Source organism: Bison bison, unplaced genomic scaffold, assembly GCF_000754665.1.
Source record: "Bison bison bison isolate TAMUID 2011002044 unplaced genomic scaffold, Bison_UMD1.0 scf7180017864242, whole genome shotgun sequence".
NCBI classification, from domain to species: Eukaryota; Metazoa; Chordata; class Mammalia; order Artiodactyla; family Bovidae; genus Bison; species Bison bison.
The window spans coordinates 3,082,784-3,102,893 of NW_011494814.1; the positions used below are offsets into that span (position 1 = coordinate 3,082,784).

Consider the following 20,110-nt stretch of genomic DNA (forward strand, 5'->3'; position numbering starts at 1 on the left):
AGTCTCAATGAATTTCAAATATTAAATGAAAAATTAAGTAGAAATTTTCTGAAACTTTTATTTCTCTTAATATTTCACTTCCAATTTTTAAAATTTCAAGTTTAGTAGCACTATTTCTGGATTTCTCACCTTTAAATATTAACAAAATTCTTCTCATATACTTTAAACCACATCTTGATTCTCATATAATTTATACATACCATTCTGAAGCCTATTATACTTGTGTATAAGTCCATGAATACGGTACACAAGTGAGGTGTACAATTATTAAGAGACTATTAACAACTACTGAGACAGTTAAGTCACAGTGCCTGGTCAAAAGAACTGGCAATCTGAGGAGGAGGAGGAAGTGGTGGTGGGACAGGCTTTAGATTTCCCTTTTTGAAATGTCTGCTTATCTATGAGTACTTAATCAATATAAATGACTATTTCCATTTTTTTAAATTCTACATTTAAAACATCTTTTCATCAAAAGGCTAAATGTAACTCACTTTTCAGGAATATGAATTCCCATTCTCAACATCTCTTTCTGAAATATATCACTATTATTGCATAAAGTGCACCTAAAGAAAAACACTCCTGCATTTATTGCTTGCACCTATAGTGGAAAACAGAAAATACATGGTTAACAATTTAACAGATTATCAGGTTATGAATTATACAGCTAACAGAACATGTGCTACTTTTAACATAATATATTATGAATTTTTATTTATGTTAGTGGTTCATAAACTTTGTTAAACTAAGTTATCCCACTGCTAAAATTTGGAGATATTTCTCCCAATGGGAAAAAAATATTAAGCCAATGAATTGACTGTTCTTTACATCTCTCACCCATGTGTTTCTCAACCTTTTGTATCTAATGTCATTTCTGTTCCCAAAAATTGTGTTGTCCATCACTCTCTGTGAATAAAACAGTAAAAATCTTTGGTTACTTAATCTAGGAAGGATGTTTAAATATAAATGATACATATAAAGCATCCTTGGTTCTGTTTTTACCTCAATCTCTGTTAGTTTTCTTTCCAAGAGGGAAGAGCATAAAACCCATTCTCACTGCATCAACAAATACAAATACAGAAGCAGCAGGCAGAAGATATTCAAGAGAAAGAGTAGCCAATTCTCAATTTAAAAAACTAGAAGTATACATTTATTTAATAAATATTTAATCCCCACTATCTAGGTACCAAACACTATGCCAGTACCAAAAACAAACATAAAATGACTTAGATTCTGTTTCAAGGAATTCTTGTGAGTAGGCATACAGTATAAAAGTACTTTTAGAAAAGTACATACAGTAAGAGAAAGGAAGAAGTACTGAAGTTTATGTAAGAGCCTGGCAAAAATGTCACAGCAATGGTAAGGTCAAAGTTGTGTTTGGAAAAAATAGGGATCTGCCATGAAAATAGGATAAAAGATAATCAAGGAAAGGGGATAGCACATATTAACTCTCAGGGGCAAAAAGAGTACGTGTGATTGGGGAACTTAATCACAATATCCTTAAAGATTACATGCTGACCATACTGAACTAAGTAATAAAAACATAAAGAGAAGTCAAAGTCAGTAGCATGAAGAACTGATAGGGAATAAGGCATGCAGGAGCCAACAGGCTCCAGCAAAAGCCTAGTTAATAAAAAAAGAAAAACTGTCTGAAGTGAAATCACAAAGGGCTTAAGATACAAGGTAGCAAAAAAGGATACACAAAAAATATTAAGCAGACCTAAAAGACTTGGGGAATAATTTGTGGATGGTGAAGGAAGAAGTGAACAAAGAAGAATCCAGGTTCAAACAACTACAATGTAGCACACACACACAACATGTGAGAGGAAAATAACAAATTAATGAAATTTCTGCTGAACCTAAAGGATCTTTGATCAGTGGAAACAGAAAGAAAAATAGCAGACATAAAAGATACCAAGACCACAGCAATGATGGAGAAATCCAAAATGAACAAGAATAGTGACAATTCTTTCCATATACAGAATGGAAAAGCTCTATCAATTTATTCGATACTAATCTATAGTCTCTCCTCACAAAATCCTAATATAACAGCATTTGTAGAAGTCACAAATAAAATTTGCTTTTGTCGTTCACTCAGCCGTGTCTGACTCTTTGCAACCCCATGGACTGCAGCACACCAGGCTTTCTTGTCCTTTACCATCTCTTGGAATTTGCTCTAAATCATGTCCATTGAGTCAGTAACGCCATCCAACCATCTCATCCTCTGTCATCCCCCTCTCCTCCTGCCTTCAGTTTTTCCCAGCATCAAGGTCTTTTCCAGTAAGATGGCTCTTTGCACCAGGTGGCCAAAGTAGTGGAGTTTCAGCTTCAGCATCAGTCCTTCCAATGAATATTCAGGGTTGATCTCCTTTAGGATTGACTGGTTTAATCTCCTGGCAGTACAAGGCACTCTCAAGAGTCTTCTCCAACACCACAGTTCGGTGCTCAGCCTTTTTTATTGTTCAGCTCTCACATCCATACATGACTACTGGAAAAACCATAGCTTTGACAATATGGACCTTTGTAGGCAAAGTAATGTCTCTGCTTTTTAATATGCTGTCTAGGTTTGTCATGGTTTTTCATCCAAGGAGCAAGTATCTTCTAATTTCATGGCTGCAGTCACCATCTGCAGTGATTTTGGAGCTCAAGAAAATAAAATCTCTCTCTTTCCATTGTTTCCCCATCTGTTTGCCATGAAGTAACTGGATTGGATCCATGATCTTAGTTTTTGGAATGACAAGTTTTAAGCCAGCCTTTTTACTCTCCTCTTTCACTTTTATCAAGAGGCTCTCTAATTCCTCTTTGCTTTCTGCCCTAAGGGTGGTGTCATCTGCATATCTGAGGTTGTTGATATTTATCCCAGCAATCTTGATTCCAGCTTGCGCTTCAGCATTTTGCCCAGCATTTTGGATGATATATTCTGCATATATGTTAAAGAAGCAGGGTGCCAATATACAGCCTTCATGTACTCCTCTGCCAATTTTGAACCAGTCCATTGTTCTATGTTCAGTTTTAACTGTTGCTTCTTGACCTGCATACAGGTTTCACAGGAGGCAGGTAAAGTGTCTGGTATTTGCTTAAAATTTGCTTAACCACATATAATTCTCATCCTACTGCATAGGTATGTTCCTCCTTCAACTCTTTGTATTAATGGAGTTCAGAGATTAAAAAAACTTTTTCTTTAGGTATGATTATTGCTACCTAAACTGGGTAAACTCCATTTACTATTTCAGTTAACAGTTGTACCAGAGTGGTAAAGCCACTGAAGCTTCTTCAAGAAACATGACTCAAGAACAAGTTCTGTCCTTGTATGCTCTAAACATGTAATAAATGATTGTTAATATTTACATCACATACAGGTGTCCACGTGGCCATGATATTATATTACACCTGCGTAAAGTAGACCTACATTTTTGTTAGTAGTACTATTTCTAGTTTTTAATGACAGACTTAGAAACTTAGTACTTTCAGAGTTCACAAAAAGTCCTATGAATACTAGGTCAAATTGGAAAACCTCTTGTTTCATTATTAACACAAAATGAGGCAAATCTTATTTGTCCTGAAAAATAACACACTACTATACAAAGTTAACAAGATGATACATTTGACAGCAATTACTTTCAAGTCATTCAAATATAACCCCTTAATTAAGATAATAACTTTTTAGAGATTCTCACATAATGTGAACTTCTTCTTCAATAGATAAAGATAGTACTTCATGATGTTTAGAATTGCACTCTCTGGATCCTTTTACAAACACTATTTCATGAGAATTAATAGAATCTCTACTATTTACCCAACAAAACAGGCTGCATCCTGCCACTTTTAACTGAATAATACTAAAAAGAAGAGTTGAAGGCTCATACAAAAAAAAAAAAAAACAGAAAGTAATCAAAAGCTTTACTACTTGGACTACTGTTAGTACTATTAAGATTTTGTTGAAATATAAGAGGATTTACAACATCTTCTAACTTAAAAAAAAAAAAACTTCTGTAGATAATTTGTAATCAATTTAACAGTTCATTTTACTAAATAATAATAAAAGCCAAACTTTAAAAACAGTATAAATTAAAGTGAATCCTTTGATCATTGGCATTATCAACAATAACTGCCTATCAGTTGACACCTTTACACATGTATATTACATATATTTGATGTTATTAATAATTGGGATCTTTTTAAAATTTTAAACTACCTTCTGAATTGAAGAAACTGCAGATTATTAAACTACCTTCTGAATTGAAGAAACTGTAGATTATTTAATAGTTTTATGATATTCAATTTACCTGAAAATTTGTCATCAGGTTTGACATACAAGGTGGCTCTCAAAGAACTATAATGTATTTTCAATTCATTAGACAGTAATCAGTTTAATTTCAAATGTTATGATAATGTGTTTCTGTGTGTGTGTGTGTGTGTGTGTGTGTGTGTGTGTGTGTGTGCATGCGCGCGCGCGTGCACAGGCTCAGTCGTATCTGACTCTGCAACACCATGTACTGCAGCATGCCAGATACCTCTCTACACGGAATTTTCCAGGCAAGAATACTGGAGCAGATTGCCATTTCTTTCTACAGGGAATCTTCCCAACCCAGGGATCAAACTTGCCTCTCTTGTGTCTCCTGCACTGGCAGGCAGATTCTTTACCACTGTGCCACCTCAGAAGTGCATGACAAAATGTTTACTAAACTAAAAAAAATAGACCTCTTAACATTAAATTATCCTAGCTTACAATTTATTATTTCACATATCTTGGTTTTTCTAACTTTAAGCATATAAACAAACTTGGGAATTAAAGACTGTATTATTATTTGTGATATACAAGCAAAATCCTTGGGTAAAAACAAAATTTTTTAAGTTTAAACATACATTAAAAGGTAGTATCTAAAGTATTTAACCAAAACATTAATTGTACACTTCAACAGAGTAATTTTACATGTAAAATTTTATTCAATAAAGCCATTTTAAAAAGTTACTAGTACGAGCTAAAACACATGTCTATTCTAATTCAAATCAGCAAGCAACAGACTTTATATCAGAAAATGTTTACAAACTATCTTACCTGCAAACAGTCTCTATGAAACCAAGCATTCTTACAACAAGGACTTCGTAACACGCTGTAAGTTGGAATAGGCTCTATAAATTCCAAGCAAATGGTGCACAGTAAGGAGTCTCTACAATTATTAGATGTAATTATTTGAACAGGTCGATGTTTCCAACAAAATGACCTAAAAATATAAATTAATTAAAAACATCATCTAATAAATTATAAAGCACAACTAAGCTAGCATTACAATTCATATCTGTTAGAGAAAATTCATTTGTCTCTCTCACAATTAACTTACAACAGGCTGGGGAAATGCCACTGTAATCAGTCTCATCATCTATAACCAAGGAGAGCTAGATTTTTCAAATGTGAACCTTTTGGTGGTGAGATTCACCTCACAGAATTTCAATAACTAATACTATATTGAGAATTATGAAATACTGTTAGTAACAGTATACACAACATTTGTACTCAAACCTGCACAAAATCAAAGGAAGGAACTCATACTTAAAAATATTATTTTAATAACTAAAGTACAAACAATAATTATTCTTAACCCACTAAATTTATTTCCATTTGCATTTTCTACACTGCAGTTTTCATACAGAACAATTCATTAAATAGGTCAAGAGCACAAAGACTAAAAGAAATAAATCACTCATGATAACAAACACCAAAATTCATAAAATCTTGATGTTTAGAGCTGAACTCAAGAAACAAACATTTTTAGGGTCATGCCAGGGTAGTTATTTTTCTGACTGCATTAAATTTACATGTCTTCAATTTACTCAATAAGAACACAGATAACCCTGTGAAAGAAAAGTATTAACTCTAAAAAGTAACATAAAATCTAGAATTATATAAGATGGAAATTTCTATTGAATGTGAATAAATTAACACTTCCATATTATATTCTAGGGCTGAAAGCTAGAGGTGAATATTAATCATTAAGGCCATTACAGATATTATAATTCTCTCAAGTACCCATATAACCCCAGTGTAACTTTGAAAAGAAATTTTACAAAGGAATTATATAATTAGGGAGATCCATATCCATTTTCCACTTTTCCTTTACATCTTCTTTCATATTTGACAGTTAATTAACTCACGCAAAATTGCCAGTGAACTGGAAAATACATTCTCTCTGAAGTCCACATGGGAAATGATAACTTCGTTTACATCGGGGTGCGACACACCCAATTGAAGCACCCGTTTTCTTGCAAACAGAGCATTTCTAGAAGAAAATATAAAAATAGGGATTATAATGTAGAAAATTTGAGTACTATAGGTAAGACCAAGGTATAAATGAATATTCTTTGTGGAGAGTCTGACAATTACTTTCCCCATACAATAGCTGTGATTATAGTATATTAAAGACATTTCCTGAAAAAAATTGTTTTACTCAGAAACAACCCAATCTAAAGAGTCACTCAAATAACAATTTCTGATAAAGCAAACATCTTTAATCTAATGTGGGTGAGACAGCGAAGCTTCTTTTCCTTCCTACCTGCTAAAATATTTTAAACTGAAGGGTTTGTATACATAAAGATTATACATGAAAGTCTCATTCAAATTGCAACAGAAAACACAGTTAGGAAATATTATATATAGGACAACAGCAAAACAATTCTAAAAAACAATTTGTAAAAAACTGGCGAGGATCACTCTATCTTAAGCAAATGAAATAGTGTTAAGATACCTATAGTAAGTAGGTTAAGTAGTGATTCCCCAAAAGTTATATTCAAGGCCTAATTCCTGGTACCTTTGAATGTGACCTTACTTGGAAACATGGTCTTTGTAGATATGTTAAAGATCTCAAGATGAGTTCATCCTGGATTTAAGGTGGTCCCTATAAGTCCTTATAAGTAAAAAAAGAGAGAGATTTAAGACACACAGGGGAAGGCCACATAAAGATGGAGGCAGAGATTGAGGTATGCTGCCACAAAGCAAGGAATGCCAAAGGCCATCAGAAGAGAAGCAGCCATCAGAAGAGAAGCATGAGAAAATTCTCCCTCAGAGCTTCCAGAAGAAGTCAATCCCTCTGACAGCTTGATTTGGAACTTCCGGTCTCCAGAATTCTGAGAGAATACGTTTCTGTTTTAAGCGACCCAGTTTGGGGTAATCTATTATAGTAGCCCTAGGAAACAAATACCACTGCCTCTAACTTAAATATCACTACAGTATATAAACAGAAAAATAATTAGATGAATCAATCATTACTAAAATACAGAAGAGTACTTCGTATATCTTGGAACCTTTGAGATGAGCATCATATTGGCCACTGATGAAGGGATTATACTGTCCACCTGTCAAGCACTGCCAGGTTGTAGAATGATACCTTGCTAACCTAAGTCTCTCCCTGTAAACTGACATATGGAATTCTATTTTAAGGTCGTAAATCGAGACACCTCTTCAGGATCAAGAAATTCTCACAGGTTCACAATATACTCAGAGAGGATATGATGTCTTAAGAAAGGATTTCCAAACAGTACCTGCAGAGGCCATCTTTCATGACAAGTTCACTATCACCAGAAGATTGAAAAATTTTGGTACTAATACTCCCACAAGGCCCATAGGTAAATGTCACTTTAACCTTTTCTCCAAGGTTTCCCCTTGTGCCTTAGAACCTCTAGTTTATCATTACCTCCTCTGTATCTTGGGCTTCCATAGTAGGTCAGATGGTAAAGCATCTGCCTGCAATACAGGAGACCTGGGTTCGATCCCTGGGTCAGGAAGATCCTGGAGAAGGAAATGGCAACCCACTCCAGTATTCTTGCCTGGTGAATTCCATGGACAGAGGAGCCTGGTGGGCTACAGTCCATGGGATCGCAAAGAGTTGGACATGTCTGAGCAACTAACACACACACCCCTGAATCTTGAATATCCTTAAAAATAACCACTTTCATATCTTTGTCTCAACCAAAATAAAATTCTCTGAATGCTTCCCTTATAGAACTTCTTGTATGAAGCTGCTTATTTTTTCATCCTCCTCCATTTCCAGACTTGACAAGGAATGGACATAAATATAGATAGAGGTAGGGAGAAGGACAAACAGAACATTGTTTTAAGTTCTGTGCTGCAGACTGTAGGCCACTACTCTACCTTCAGACTTAAAAAGATCTGGTCCTAGAACCTAATGTCACCTACCTAACTTCCTCCAGACTTTGGCACCCTCCTCTGTATTTTAATTCTTGTTATCATTCTAAATGACTTCTGCACTGATAGGACAATCTTTTTGTTTTTACTTCCTCAATTAAAATGTGTCAATGCACTTCATCTCCACTTCAGTGTAATGAAGAGTCCTCTCATCAGCCAAAACTGCTCCACCATGGAAGTTGTCAATTCCAGTGCCCCATTCTCTGAACAGAAGCCCCTGTACTTCCAATCTTCTCGTTCTGTAACTCTCATGGTTTCTACTCAGAACACATGGAGACCTACAGTCCATTCCCTCATGTAGTAACAGCCATCACAGAGAAGATTCACAAACTGTAACTGAATGAATAAGGAGTTAAAGTTCAGAATACTTATCTCAGAGAGCAGGCGAAGGCACTGAACATAAGCAAACTGTGTCACAGAAGAGCCACAAGACAGAAGGAGACCATAAATGATTGGTCTGTAGAGCTGTGTAGTTTCCATCTCAAGCTATCTCTCCAACCCAGCAACTGAGGCATAAGAATGAAAAGTAAATAACTGGATTGCCTCAGGACAGAAGATGTGAAGAACAATTCAGTGGAAGTAGGATCATAATTCTGATGGTAAGAGTGGATGAAACGATGGGTAGGTTGGAAGACAAGCAGTGAAATCAGTATTGCCACACATGTTATCCAAGGTTGGTTTAGCTCTTTCATTTGAAAAAATACAAAATGTTCTAAAATTTACTGTGACAAAAATAACATAAAATCAATGTCTTATCAATTTCTAGTACAGAATGTGATGCAAAAGACTTCCTTAATACTGACAATATTTATGGTGCAATGAGTAAAGTAATTTACTTACCAGTTTAGAAGCCCTAGTCACTTCTTTCCTGATATCTTCTATTAGAAAACCATAAACTCCTTCTTCTTCTTTACCCCTCTGCCAAATTCCACTTGACATCAACTATGAATATATTCTCAATTAGAAAATAAACTCTAAGAAACTTGTTTGGAATAAAAAATATATATCTATAATATTCCAATAAAAATGGATATAAAACACTCTAATTTCAAGTATCTCTTACCTATAATAGTTATTTTTCATAGTCAAAGTAAGAGGCTACTCATATTGTTTGATTTCAAAGACACTATATATTAACATGTTATATAACCAAACTGGTTTCTAAAAAGTATCATAGAAAATAACAGGGAAAGGGAAGGAAGACAAACAATAAACACTTATGATCAAGTTTTAGGCGGGAAAAAGTGGCATATACTGAAAGATGTATATATAATAGTAATAAATACTATGGAGATAATTATCAGTGATATTTCAGGTTAACTATAAATCTAGCTGGATTCTGAATCATAAAAGACGTAATTATAGATAATCTATTGAATTATAGTTAATGAAAATAAATTTTTTAAAATAGGTTTTAACCTCAGTTTAAATATATTAAGGGAACATGAATCAAGAAAAAGCATGAGGCTGTGAATAAGTACTGGCTTGCAAACCAGGATCTAAGCCCAACTTTCTGGAGCCCTAAGCAAGTAATTCAGTGTTTCTAATATTAAACACAAAAATAAAAACAACAGTCTAGGTTGTTTCCAAGTCTCAGCTCTAATATTCCATTATCATTTATAATATTACTATACCTTCCCGTTCACAATGAAACACCAGTCCTGTAAGTGTTGAACTAGGGTCAACGTGTTTTGGGATTACTACACTCATTAATAAAATAAGAAAGAACATAAGGGAAATTTTGATATGACCAAGTTAAATATATTAAATAACTCAGTAATACTTCAGACTTGTGATTAGAGATTTTAATCAGTGTATCTTAAAAAATCCCAAAAGGGCCATAGATTACTTAAAAATTACAGGGGGGAAAAAAAAAAAAACCAACACACTGACTAATAATAAAATAGGTCTCTTCTAATTCTATTACATAAAAAGTAAAATGAACTGTTTAGAAATATAAAAAGGTTTTCTTTTGTGATACAAACTGTAAGACTCTGTGTTGTTGGTAGTGTTGTTGTTGTTTATTCACTAAGTCCTGTCTGACTCTTTTGTGACCCCACGGACTGTAACCTACCAGGCTCCTTTGTCCATGGGATTTCCCAAGCAAGAGTACTGGAGTGGGTTGCCATTTCCTTCTCCAGGGGATCTTCCTGACCCAAGAACTGAATCGACATCTCCTGCATTGGCAGGCAGATTCTTTACCACTGAGCCACTTGGGAAGCCCTGTAAGACTCTAAGCCCTATATGACTCTAAGACAAATAATCTGGAATATCAACTTCATGTTCCCCTAAGTCTTGGTACAAAGTAATTAGGTTCCTAGACCAGTTTACAAACCTTAGAGAAACACCAAGAATTTATGTTAAAGTATTACTCAAGGAAGCATCTAAGTTTTAACATGGATGCTGTTGTAAGAATAAAAATACGCCCCTAAATTTGTTGATACTCCTCCCTTAAAAGTGGTGGGAACTAATTTCCTTCTCCTTAAGTGTGAGCTAGAATCATGACTCACCTCTAACAGAATAAAGGAAAAGTAATAGTGGTATATGATTATAAAAACTAGGTCATATAGTTCCATCTTGGTGTATATCTACCCCTTTCTTTTATTACTTGCTCTGGGAGAAGCCTGATGTCATGCTGTGGGCAGCCCTACAGAGGTGCCCAGGAAGTAAGGAACTGAGGCCTCCTGCCAAGAGGCAAGAGAACTGAGGCCAAAAGCCACATAAGTGAGCCACTGGAGGTGGATACTCCAGCCTGTCAAGCTTTCAGATGACCAAACCATGCTGACATGTCAACTGTAGCCTTATGTAGAAGAGGCCCTAAGCCAGAACCACCCATCTCAGCCAATACCACATTTCTGTGCCCCATAAACCACTTAAGAACAGAAACAGAGTCACAGATGTAGAAAACAAACTTATGGGTACCAAAGGGGAACAGTCAGGGAGTGGGGAGAAGGATAAACTGGGAGACTGGGATTGACATATACACACTATTATATTAAAAATAGATAACTAATAAGAACCTACCGTATAGCACAGGGAACTCTACTCAATACTCTGTACCCTATATGGGAAAAGAATCTAAAATAGAGTGGATATGTGTGTGTGTGTGTGTATATATATATAATTGATTCACTTATACGCTGCTAAATTTCACTTATAAGCTGGACAATCAGTGAAGCAGCAATATATATCTATTGCAAGTGCCAAGGAATACTGTATATACTCATGTAACCTTGGCATCATGCTAAGGCAATGACGGTACCACTAGTATCTTAAAGCAGATTCAATGAGATGAGAAGTTGGTAGAGGGAATGGGGAAAAAATGAGAGACAATTCTCAATATATCATCATTTTTTCTTGCAACTGAGTGATCCATAAATTAACCTATTTCCTTTTCCACAAATATTTATTACCTGCAGTCAAAATTTCTCTTTTCAGGTTCTCCGTGAAATAAAATACTTTTATTTTACTTCCTGAGCCTTCAAACAGGTCCTTTCTGATAATTATCACTAGCAGCCATGTAAACAACAAAGTTGCAAAATGAACAACTCCCTTACAGACCTAACCATTTTATTTTTCCACTGAGGCCCCAAAGGGTTAGACAAAAATAAGTAGGTAATGATGACAAGTATTACTATGTATCAAGTCATTTCAGAATCTTAGAATATGATAAATGAAAAATCTTATTTTTACATAGCAAAAGAGATCCAGGGAAGTTAAATGACTTATCCATTTCTCAGAAACCAGCCATCAGGATCAAATTCTCTTCTTTAGAAGAATACCAAATTTTTAGGATTTAATTAAAAATTATACTCACCAAACAATAGTAATGTACAGTGAGATTCCATTTCTCATTAGTTTTCTTTTCTCCATATTTAATAGGACAGTCATCATTTTTTCGACAGAAAACACAAGCTAACAGTGAAAAAAGTAATAGATATAAAAAAATTTAAACAAAAACCAAAAAAAAAAACCAAACCCTATGGAATTGGTGTTTCTCTCAACGATGTGTTCAGTTCTTTTTGAGAACAAATTACATTATATTGTTTTCAGTAAACTAAGACTTTCAATACCTACTGCTAAAACAATGTGACTTTACATTTTTAAATTAATCTTTAACAAAATTGGCAACTCATTGAAAACAACCAATTAGTAAACTCTAAAACTTCATCTCTCCACTAAAGCAATGATAATGCTGCCAAACCCATCAGAATCAACTTTTCAGAAAGTCTGAAATCTGATTTAAAAACTTGAAATAATGAGAAAAATGCTTAATAAACAAGCTGCCAAAATTTGATGACAGATCTGTGGCATTTTAACTTACCTGCCTACTATCCCTCACTCTCCAACCAGGCAATGGCCTTAAGCCCAGGATCAATGTGTATTGTTCCTTAGGCCATGCTCCCGGTGTGGACTGTCTTAAGAGGAGGGAATATGGACCTTGTTAGAGAAATGTGATTGTGTGTGTTCTGACATGTATGGTGGCTCCCCAGGGGATGGGCTCAGATGCCTGCCCTTCTTTCATCTGTGTAAGAACTTTCTCAGGGCTGGAGTGTGACTGTCAGAAGCATTTAAGACAAATATACTAGAGGCAGCAGCTTGAAGCAAAGGATAACAGGGCAAGTAGGCAAAGACCAAAAAGGCTAGGAAAGAAGAGACTAGGTAAAGGAAGATACATGGGAAGATAAGGGCTCTGAAAAGCTCCCATATATACGAGGGAATCTAGAAGGACATCACATGCCCAGGGCTGGATGCATGCTCAGAAATGACCCTAAGAACTCTAAGCTTTCACCTCTGGCTGATCTTTAGGCTTGTAGACCCATAGAGCAAGCCTATATGAAAAAGGAATGATCCCAATCAGTAACTTTATTTTAACAATAAAGAACTAGAAAAAGAACATATTAAACCCAAAACTAGCATAAGAAAGGCAATAATAGAGATAAGAACAGAAATAAATGACATACAGAATAGAGAGAATAAATGCAAACAAAGCTGGTTCTTTGAAAAGGTCAACAAAACTGGCAAACCTTTAGCCAGAGAAAAAGAGAAGACTCAAAACTTATAATGAAACTACAGAAATCAAGAGTGTGGTACTGACATAAGGACAGACATACAGATCAATGGAAAAGAGTCCAGAAATAAACTCAGGTATCAATGGTCAATTAAATTTTGAACAAGGATTCCAAGATCATTCAATGGGGAAAAACAGTCTCTTTAACAAAGGGGGCTGCGACAACTGGAAAGTCACATGCAAGATAGTAAAACTGAATCCTTCTCCATAAACTATACAAAAATTAACTCAAAATAGATCAAAGACTTAAACATAAGAGCCAAAACTATAAACCACTTAGAAGAAAACACAGGGGGGGAAATCTTCAAAACCTTGGTTTGGCAATAGTTTTTCAGATACCACATGACACCAAAAACAAAAGCAATAAAAGAAAAAAAAAGATAAACTGGACTTCATCAAAATTTAAAACTTCTGTGCATCAAAGACAACTATCAACACAGGGAAAAGTCAATCTACAGAATGGTTAAATACATTTGGAAATCATATACCTTTTAAGAGTCTAGTGTTCGTAAGCTTTACAACCCAACAAGAAAAACACAACTCAATCTTAAAATGGGACAAAGCATCTGAATAAACATTTCTCCGAAGAAGATATGGCTAAAACAAAAAATCTCAAATAACAAATGCTGTCAAGGAGATAGTGAAATCAAAACCCTCATATACTGCTAGGTGAAATGTAATAATAGTACAATCACTTTGGAAAATAGTGAGCAGTTCTTCAAAAAGTTAAACATAGTTACTATATAACAATTTCACTACTGGTTATATATAATACCAAAGAATTAAAAACAGATGTTCAAACAAATATTTGTATATTAATCTTCATAGCAGCACTGTTCACAATAGCCAAAAAGGGAAAACAAATCAAATTTCCATTCATCCATCAAATAGATGGATGAATGATGAATGGGTTAACAAACTATACAATAACCATATAACGGAGTATCTTTCAGCTATAAAAAGGAAGGAAATACTGATATATGCTACAACAACAGATGAGTCTTTCTATGAGTGTTACCATAGAAACACTATGGTAAGTCAAAGAATCCAAGCACAAAAGGTCACAAATTACATGATTCCATTTATATAATAGATTACATTATCCAAAACAGGTAAATCCATAGAGACAGACAAAAAGTAGGCTGGTTGTCTTCACAAGCTGAGGACAGAAGAAATGAGAAGTAACTACCTAGTGGATAGTTTCCTTCTGGAGGGATAATGCTTTGGAACTAGATAGTGTTAACAGCTACACAACTCTGAATGAAGTGCCACCCTTCAAAATAGTTAATATGATAAATTCTATGTTCTTTATCACAATAATAAAACTTTAAAGGCAAATCGCGGAGTCAGGGAGATCTGAGTGAAGACCTAGTTCTACACTCTTGCTGTGTAACCCTGAACAGGTCACATAAACACTTTATGGTTCTGGTTCCTCGTCTTATAAAAATAAGGACAACAATAGCACTTACCTCAGACTATGACTTAATGAGCATTAAATGAGATAATATATAGCAATATAATTAAAAAGGTATGCACAAAGGTAGACCTGAATGTTATTAATATAATTACCAATCCTTTTTATCTTATGATATTTATTTGTACATGGTATTTCTAATACCATACTAACAAAACAAGGAAAAAAATCACTAGTTGAAAAGACTGAGTATCTCACGGCAGTTAATCAATATAAGATGGAATGAACGTGAACTCTAAATGAACTCTAAATGTATGGAACATAAAGCCCCTCTCAATCTCCCCTAATCAATCTACACTGGAGTGTAACATGACCAAGTAATAAAATGTTTATTATGTTAAACCATTAAAACCTCAGGGTTTACCTACTACAGCAGCTAATCTTATTTACCTTATTTAATATGTAATCAAGAATGGATGTTATATGTTGAAAATGTACTGTTATCTGTCAACAGGTTACTCACAAAATAGATTTCAGGACTGGAAAGAAACCAATACTTAATACTGTGAAACATCCATCCTGTATTTGCTCTCCCTCACTACAGCTTGATGGAGCTGCATCTGCTATATGCTATGGACTTGTGCTTTCCATCTGTTTCCCTCCTCTCTTTGCCTGGTACCAAGGCCCTGGGCACAGAACAGACCAGGTTTCAGGCATGCATTTTTGTAAGTAGGTTACTTTTGATTTTATTTGTACTTTGCATATTAATTTTAACATTTAAAATTCTGTAAAATTGTTCCAACTTTATTACATTTATTAATACCACCTTCTACAAACGATTCTACACCTTTCACATAACCCTTCAGCAAACGATAGTGGTTATGTTACAGTAATAAAATGAACACGTTCATTCAAGTAAAAAGCTGAGACAAACTTAAGAAAAATACTAACCAAATAACAGTAACAGGTGATATTTACGTTTGACAAATAGACGGTAGCCCATGAACTACTAAGTTTCAGAACTATTAGCATAACTGATAGAAGTATATAGGTAAAAGTAGGAAAGCAAAGTAGAGGGAGGTTTAAGGGCATAAATTTCCTTACCCAATATGATAGGCAGTTAATAGATACTCTATGCTGCTGCTGCTGCTAAGTCACTTCAGTAGTGCCCGACTGTGTGACCCCATAGACAGCAGCCCACCAGGCTCCCCCATCCCTGGGATTCTCCATGCAAGAACACTGGAGTGGGTTGCCATTTCCTTCTCCAATGCATGAAAGTGAAAAGTGAAAGTGAAGTCACTCAGTCGTGTCTGACCCTCAGCGACCCCATGTACTCTAGCCTTCCAGGCTCCTCCATGCATGGGATTTTCCAGGCAAGAGTACTGGAGTGGGATGCCACTGCCTTCTCCAATAGATACTCTATAAGTGAGAGTAAAGATTCAGTTTTAAGTGTAATACTTTTAGAGGCAATCAAACAATAAATTTTAAAAAGGGTAGATCAGGTGAAGTAGTGGCAACTGAGTATAAAGTAACAATTTAAAAGTTTCATCTTCCATAGTAGCAAATCAATACATACTATTTATAACTAATAAATGAAGAAAACAACTAAAAGTAAAGTCTACATCTGTTTGAGGAGATGGTTGTGAGCACTAACAGGCAAGTTTTCCTTTTCATGTTAAACTTTTGTACATTAACTGTTCTCATTTGCATTTTATCTTTTGTAAGAAGAAAAATCACACAAAAAGGTAAAAAAAAAAAAATTGTATTTATTAAAGAAATAATACTGTTTTGTTCAAATACAAACCACATTTGATAAATACAGAATATACAAATAAAATTTGGCAAATTATCCTTTTCTAGCAGATTTTTGTTGAAATTAATACATAAAACATTATACTTCAGTATATAGAAACACGATCTAAGCATGGATCAGGAAATTCATTCCTAGTGTTTGAGTAGCAGTCTAAAAGATTAATCGTAATTAAAAAAAAAGCAAGAATGATGTATCGTAATATTTTAAGTTAAATTTGAAAATATTTTAAATATGATTACTTACTAGAATTCTGTGAGCCTCCAGGTTTACTTTCATTCATTTTACTAGGAAAAATAAGAATATACAATCAGACATCTTAATTTCAAAATTCTCAAATTACCCATTTTATTTAGATTTAGTCAGTGTATGATAACGAACAAGCTGCATGATCATTTCTTACTCCAGTACTTTATTTCCTTACCTTTCCACATCTAAGACCAGTAATTTTCAACAAAGGTGGTAAATTCTGGGGACAGTGTAGAAATTGGAAGAAATGTTTTTTAGTTATCAAAAAGATTAAGATGACTACTGGTATTCACTGAAAAGGAGACCCAACTCAGGACATACCAGGAACACAGACTTAAGACTTTCAACTTTCTAGCAGTTTCACAAATCTACTGTAGAAAATTCCATAAACACATGATTACAGCACCTCACCTAAAATAAATATAAAAATTTTAACTTATAAACAATATTTAGTCAGTATCCCAACAACAGATTTATATTTGAGATTCAATTTCTCCAGCTTATAATTTCTTACCCTTCCCCTCTGCAGATGAATTCCAACTACTGCTTACTTAAGTTTATTGGATTGATAATTCAGAATGATTGAGGTCCACAATACAGGTTAACTTGCAAGATTATAAACTAATGTTTCTTTATAAGAAATCACAATTTCTATGTGGCTATGTCTTGTCCTCCTCTTTCCCTTCAAACTATAAGGACTTGGGCATCTCTCTTGGTTCAACACTGCAATGAAGTTCTGTCTAGATTTTTATAATACATGTTCAGACAACTGTAAGACTTAAAAAAAGGTACCTGAGGTTTCTTAATCACTAGCCTCAGAACTCTGACCTAAACAAGTGTTTCTGCATCTTTACAAATAGAAAAGAATAAAAGTGAGTACCAATGTCACATATCACCAAAAAAAAAAAAATATATATATATAGGAATATATAGTGCTTCATGCTGAAAAGTCTCCAAATATCACTGGCAGCAAGATGATGGTCATAAGAAAGATCTCCAGAGCTATCAAACCATGAACAAGAAAGGTTTTTCCTGTTTTCAACAATCTAATAGGTACTCTATACAGCTTTTCAAAATGTATTAATACACAGTATTCCACACAGACCAATGGAATAAAAATAAAGAGCCCAGAAACAGATTCAGACTTTTCGGGTCACTTGATTTTTAACAAAGGTAACAATGAGAAAAAGAAGTCTTTTATCAACAAATGATGCTGGAAAAAATGGATCTCTGGATGGAAAATTGGGAAACTTGAGATTCACCCTTTACACCATAAATAAAAATTAGTTTCAAGTGGATCACAGACTTTACTGTGATAGCTAAAACTATTTAAGTTTTAAAATAACTTCATCAAATTTAAAAGATTCTACCCATCATAAGATATCATTAAGAAGGTAAATTCTGCATGCCACATACTAGGAGAAAATATTTATAAAAGTGTGTCAGGCAAAGACTTGTACCCAGAATACATAAAGAACTAAAACAATACAAAGCCAACAACTAAGAAATGGGCAAAAGACATTAACAGACACTTCATGAAGCAAGATATACAAATGGCCAATAAACACGTAAAAAATGCTCAACATCATTGCTAATTAGGATGATTAAAAACTAAAACCACTATGAAGACTACTTTATACCTGTAAAAATGTCTAAGATTAGAAAGACTATAATACCAAACATTGGAAAGGATATGAAGCAACTAGGAATTCTCACAAATTGTTGATGGGAATGTAAAATGGAATAATCATTTTGCAAAGTTTTAGCTGTTTCTTAAAAGTTAAACGTATATACCCAAGCACCTAGCCTTTGATGTAGGAGTTTCACAGCCAGGTATACACCCAAGAGAAATAAACAAACATATAGACTAAAAACTTTATATAAAAATGCTCATAGCAGCTGTCTTCATGATACTCCCGAACTGGAAGCCTACAAGTCCATCAACAAGAAAACTGCCATGCAAATTTCACTGTATTAATAAAATGTAATACTACTTAGCAGTGAAAAGGTAACAAGTGCTGAGGATGCAATAAAACAGATGAATCTACAAACATGTTGCGTCAAAGAAACCGCACACTATTATTATCTACATTATTCCAATTACATGAAGTTCTTTACCTTTTTTAAAAAACTAACTTATCAGGGAAAAAATATCATAACAGTACTTGTCTCTCAACTGGGAAGATGATGGGAAGTAACTTAAGTAAACTTTCTGAAATACCCTTCTCTTCCTAGGATAATCTAAGTAAGCAATTTTAGGAGAAGAAATGTTCAAAAAGCTCTTAATTCTGTAATTTTCAAGCAAACACCACCTTAAGCCCACTTTACAGCTCAGACCTAATGTTGATTCTTTTACACATAACCTTGGTTTTGCTTTGACTCTATCAAAACACTACTTCATTTAAATTTTTCTTCAGTGCCACCCTTCTACAAAATCCTGTAAGAAATCTATTTTACTCTTTGGGGCAAAGTCTTGTGGTTCCCCTGGTCTGTGATCTCTCTCACTGCATTGTCAACAAACCTAACTTAATCACACTACAGGTTTATCCCTGGTGGTTTTAGGCCAGCTGGCCTAGAACAGGTGAAAGGCAAATGTCACAAACATACACTGGGGAGTCTGTTTAAAGGGTATATAGGAGTTCCTTTCACTATTCTTACAGCTATTTTCTAAGCTTACTTGTACTTGTGTATTTGTATTAGCTTCTCAGTCGTGTCTGACTCTTTATGACCTCATGGACTATATAGCCTACCAGGCTCCTCTGTCCATGGAATTCTCCAGGCAAGAACACTGGAGTTGGTTGCCGTTCCTTTCTCCAGGGAAACTTCCTGACCCAGAGATCGAACCCAGGTCTCCGTATTGCAGGTGGATTCTTTACCATCCAAGACATGTGGGAAGTCCTTTCTAAGCTTAAGATTATATAAAAATTAAAAGTTACTCCCAAACAGGATAATGTTCCAAAGGTACTACAAGACTCATATTTTTGACTAGTTCGCATCAGCTTTCTTCCTAATCCACAGCATCCCAATGATGATTTACTTCAGTCAGGAGTCTCTAAAACAAAACTTCAAAAAAAAAACACCTCACATGATTTTAACTAGATTTTATCATTTTGTTTCCAGTACATGAATCTTAAGTCTTCCTAAGTGAAAAGAGGAGAATAATGCTAGGTACATATATATCTCAGTAACAGCCCAAGTCTTGGTCTTAGAAATACTACTAAAGTATTCCTCCCTTCCCTGAGAAACCATTAACAATTTAATGAAGAACTCCAAAAGGCCACTATCTAGACATATTCTGAGTCTCCTGTATTGCTTACCTCCACTTGGTCAGTCACTGACATTCAGTCTGAATCTCCTCCCTTCAAAAGT

The 20,110-nt window shown here is 34.6% G+C and overlaps 1 protein-coding gene across 4 annotated transcripts in view; it reads right to left on the reverse strand.

The window, feature by feature from the left end:
• G2E3 (G2/M-phase specific E3 ubiquitin protein ligase) overlaps positions 1 to 20,110 on the reverse strand; it is a 74,782-nt gene that overhangs the window by 27,993 nt on the left and 26,679 nt on the right. For 3 of the 4 annotated variants that reach the window (XM_010847022.1, XM_010847023.1, XM_010847024.1), the window contains 6 exons: positions 16,739 to 16,779; positions 12,015 to 12,112; positions 9,038 to 9,139; positions 6,151 to 6,275; positions 5,057 to 5,222; positions 492 to 598 (listed from right to left, as the gene is read on the reverse strand). In XM_010847022.1, coding sequence (XP_010845324.1) covers positions 492 to 598; positions 5,057 to 5,222; positions 6,151 to 6,275; positions 9,038 to 9,139; positions 12,015 to 12,112; positions 16,739 to 16,779 — 639 coding nt within the window. The remainder of the gene's footprint in view (positions 1 to 491; positions 599 to 5,056; positions 5,223 to 6,150; positions 6,276 to 9,037; positions 9,140 to 12,014; positions 12,113 to 16,738; positions 16,780 to 20,110) is intronic. The other variant, XM_010847025.1, reaches the window with a different exon arrangement.